Genomic DNA, 4,211 nt, shown 5'->3' on the forward strand with positions numbered 1-4,211 from the left:
TTTCTGTCGAGGTCACCGGCCCTTCGCCGCAGCCGTGCCTCTTGCCTGAAGCGGTGCTGTAACACTGCGCGCTCAGATCGGCCGCAGGGGGGGGGCGCCGGCCCTGCCGCGCCGCTTTTGGGCTGTCGGCGACGTTTTGAGCTTACCAGGCCCGAGGCTTTTGTTGCTGGCATGTACCGCAACTTTGCTGCTGCCGCGCTTTACAGAGTGCTGGCGCATCGGCTGCTTGACACGCCACCAGCGCACCGCCCTGCTGAAGCCTGTGGACGACCCCGCGACACCCTGGCGGCCTTGTTACGATTTCTGATTGCACCAGCCTGCCGTGCTAGGGCATGACAGACCTCAATGGTGGGCCCCCAGAATGTGCCAGTGCCAGAGGGCTTGAAACTTGCAGCAAGGCAGGGTGATGTACACCAGCATCGACACCATTCGCAACCGCGGACGGGTAAGCGTGCATATGGGGCAGTGCCGGGGCGTCAGGGGCATGCGCACCATGCGCCTTGCATGTGGAGCCGTGACATCCCCATGCACGTCAGCTCTCAGCCCGAGATCAGCGCAGCGTGGACCCGCCAGGCTTTTCCAAGCAAAATCGGGTGTTCAGCCTCTTCTGGCGGGGTGCTCAGGCGCGGTCAGGGGCAGTTGGGCTGGGAGCTGCAGCTGGGTCGGATGCTGACTTCGTCTCTGGCCCGAAGGCTGTGTGTGTAGATCGGGCTCCTGTGACGCGCTGCTGCGACCTCCTTTACCCTGTAGACATCAGGCTACAGCACCGGCACGTGACTGACAAGCGATGTTGGATCTTCCCCCCGGCGAGGGTTCCATGGCTAAATGGCGGCGGGAGCGCCACAAGCAGCGCCGACGTGATTGGCCTCAGAGGTGCTTATAAGACTTAACGTGGTTGTATTTACCCGTTGAAGCTGGTTACGCCTGGAAAGCGTCGCGGAACGAGGGCCTTCGGAAGTGAATTGCTGGGGACGACCATCTCTCACTGGGTGCCCGACTGACGATCCCGTCCGTCCTATTCCACTGCACAGCCTCATTGCGGTGAAGCGTTTGCATCTTAGCCTGTTCGCGGCATCTTCCGCGACCCACAGCACAGGCTCGGCCAAGATGCAGGGCCTCCGCAGCAGTGTGGCGCAGGAATGCAGCAGGGGCAGCAAGGGCATGATGGCCCAGACAGCCTCTAGGCCGTCTCCCCGCTGCCGTCGCGCGGGCGCGACCTTCGTTCCGCGTGCAGTGATGGTTTCCACCACCACGGGCCTGGCGCGGCTGCCTAGCACGCACTTGGAGTCCTCTGTGAAGGCTCTGGAGAACCTGAAGATGTCGGCCGTCAACCGTGCGTGTCTGGTGCCCTTTCGGGGAAGGGGATCGATCTCGCAGCCAAGTATCATGCAGCACAGGCTGCGTGGTCGCGCATGTGATGCGTTGATATGTAGGTCCCCGTGCAATTGGCAGCGGTGCAGCCTTGGCGCGGGCTGTGCAGCGCCAGACACAGCCTCGAGTGGTGCAGACAGCGCTTGCGCAGCGCTGCGCTGCACGTGCGCAACCTCCGACCTTGGCGCTGCGGGCGGGCGCGCCAGCGGCAAAGACAGCGGCACGACCTGCGGACGCTTTTGGCAGCGACAGGCACGCAATGTGGGCGCAGCAGCCTTGCGATTCGAGGCCAGCCAGCCCAGGCGTCGAGGCAAAACGCGCAGCCGTCCCCGGACGCCCCCTCCCTCCAAAACCGCCCGCGTCCGCCCCCCCGCCGCGCCGCCCGCGGCCCCGCGCAGGCTACGCCACCGAGCAGAAGAACTCCATCATCGCCATCGGCCTCACCATCCATAACGCGCCCGTCGAGCTGCGCGAGAAGCTGGCGGTGCCCGAGGCCGAGTGGCCCCGGGCCATCGAGGAGCTCTGCCAGTTCCCACACATTGAGGAGGCCGCGGTGCTGTCGACGTGCAACCGCATGGAGCTGTACGTCTGCGCCGTCAGCTGGCACCGCGGCGTGCGCGAGGTCGAGGAGTGGCTCTCCCGCAGCAGCGGCGTGCCGCTCGAGGAGCTGCGGCCGTACCTCTTCCTGCTGCGCGACCGCGACGCGACGCACCACCTGCTGCGCGTGTCGGGCGGCCTGGACTCGCTGGTCATGGGGGAGGGCCAGATCCTGGCGCAGGTGCGGCAGGTGTACAAGGTCGGCCAGTCTTGCAACGGCTTTGGCCGGCAGCTGAACGGCCTGTTCAAGCAGGCCATCACCGCCGGCAAGCGCGTGCGCAGTGAGACGAGCATCAGCACGGGCAGCGTCTCCGTCAGCAGCGCGGCGGTCGAGCTGGCGCAGCTGAAGCTGCCCGGCAACAACTGGGACGCGGCGCGCGTCTGCATCATCGGGGCCGGCAAGATGTCGACGCTGCTGGTTAAGCACCTGCTGTCGAAGGGCTGCAAGCGCGTGACGGTGCTGAACCGCAGCCTGCCGCGCGCCGAGGCCCTCAAGGAGGAGTACCCGGACATGGAGTTCGACATCCACCTCATGCCGGACCTCATGGACTGCGTGGCGGCCAGTGACGTCATCTTTGCGGCGTCGGGTGCGCAGGGGGAGGGTGGCGGGGCGCGGCAGCTGCTCTCGGCGTGGCTTTGGCTCGGCAGGAGCGCGGCTGCGCCTCGGCAGCGGCGCAGGCTTTGCCTCGGCAGTGGCGGTCGCCTGCCGGGGTGGCGGCGGGAGTCGAGGCGGACGGCAGGCGCGCAGTCGTGAGGGTGGCGGCAGCAAACGGGGTTTGCAGGCGCCAGGCGTGGGGCCCGGCGAGCCGCCGCTGTCAAGCTGACCTTTCAGATCTTGGGGATCCGGCCGGCTCGACCACCACCTGGTCGCCTTGAAAATGGAACAATCCTTGTTAATTACCGCTCCCGGTAACCCCCGAAACCCCCGCAGGCAGCGAGGAGATCCTCATCCACAAGGAGGACCTCGCCGGCATGGCCCCCTCCCCCGCGGCCGTCGGCGGCGTGCGCCGCTTCGTGGACATCAGCGTGCCCCGCAACATCGCGCCGGCGATCAACGAGCTGCGGGACGCGGCCGAGGGCGCGGCCATTGTTTACAATGTGGACGACCTCAAGGAGGTGGTGGCGGGCAACAAGGAGGCGCGCGCGCAGGCGGCGGCAGAGGCGGAGATCCTGCTCAAGTGAGCGGCAGGGCCTGGGGGGCGGCGGGCCGGGGGCGGCGCGCGTGCGAGGGCGTCGTCAGGGGTGGAAAGGCGCAGCGGGCGGGTGTGCTGGGCGGCCGTTGCGGGCTGGCTGGCCCGCTTTGGCGGACGCTGGCTGCAGGGGGCTGGTGCTCCGCTGCTGGCAGCCGCAGGGGGTCGCCGCGCACTGCGCCGGCCGTCCTGCTGATCGGCGGCACCGAGAGCCCACAGCCATCAGACGCACCCTGTGGCTGGCCCTCTCCCCTCACCCGACACACACGCACACTCTCTCTCTCTCGCGCGCGCTCTGATTCAACCATGCAGGGAGGAGCAGCGCAGCTTTGAGGCGTGGCGGGACTCCCTTGAGACGGTGCCCACCATCAAGGCGCTGCGCACCAAGGCGGAGGCCATCAGGGCGGCCGAGTTCGAGAAGGCCGTCAGCCGGTTCGGGGACGGCGTCACCAAGAAGCAGATGAAGGTGCGGCCTGCGGGCCTGGAGCGGGGGCCGTGCGCACCGCGTGGATGTTTCGTTGGACAGGGACGGGGCTCTGTATGTATGGAGAGGGTATTTGTCGGGGTGGGGGTGGTACGGGGAGCTCTTGTTGTCCGGGCAGGGGCCTCTCGCTCCTCTCAAAAGCAGACTGCACACATCCCTTGGAATACACGCCCTTTTGCTCTGCGCCGGATTCCATCCCCATCCCCCCTATCGCACACTTTTTGTCGCCCCAATTAAACCCAGGCTGTGGAGGAGCTGAGCAAAGGCATCGTCAACAAGCTGCTGCACGGCCCCATGACGGCCCTCCGCTGCGACGGCACCGACCCCGACGCCGTCACAGCCACCCTGGCTAACATGGAGGCCCTCGAGCGCATGTTCGAGCTCAGCCAGGTGGCCAAGGCGCAGCAGCAGCCGGCCGGCGGCAAGTGACCGGGCCTCGGGCGGGGGAGGGGGGTTTCTGTGTGTGTGGTTGTGCGGGCATGTGTGATGAAACTCAGATCCGAGCCCTCTTCGGCGCCGCGGCGGGTGCGCTTGCCGCGTGACGCCCGCGGTTTTCGGCGGGTCGACGC

The 4,211-nt window shown here is 67.2% G+C and overlaps 1 protein-coding gene across 1 annotated transcript; it reads left to right on the top strand.

Moving 5' to 3' along the window:
- Positions 1 to 1,236: 1,236 nt before the first annotated feature.
- MNEG_4542 (glutamyl-tRNA reductase) lies at positions 1,237 to 4,071 on the top strand (the record flags this gene model as incomplete). The annotated part of the gene is made up of 5 exons (XM_014046978.1): positions 1,237 to 1,333; positions 1,770 to 2,555; positions 2,900 to 3,146; positions 3,471 to 3,624; positions 3,886 to 4,071. The coding sequence occupies 5 exons, from the start codon at positions 1,237 to 1,239 to the stop codon at positions 4,069 to 4,071; spliced, it is 1,470 nt and encodes a 489-aa protein (XP_013902432.1).
- Between the last annotated feature and the right edge of the window lie 140 nt (positions 4,072 to 4,211).

The sequence above is a fragment of the Monoraphidium neglectum genome (genome assembly GCF_000611645.1).
Source record: "Monoraphidium neglectum strain SAG 48.87 unplaced genomic scaffold scaffold00636, whole genome shotgun sequence".
Taxonomy (NCBI): Eukaryota; Viridiplantae; Chlorophyta; class Chlorophyceae; order Sphaeropleales; family Selenastraceae; genus Monoraphidium; species Monoraphidium neglectum.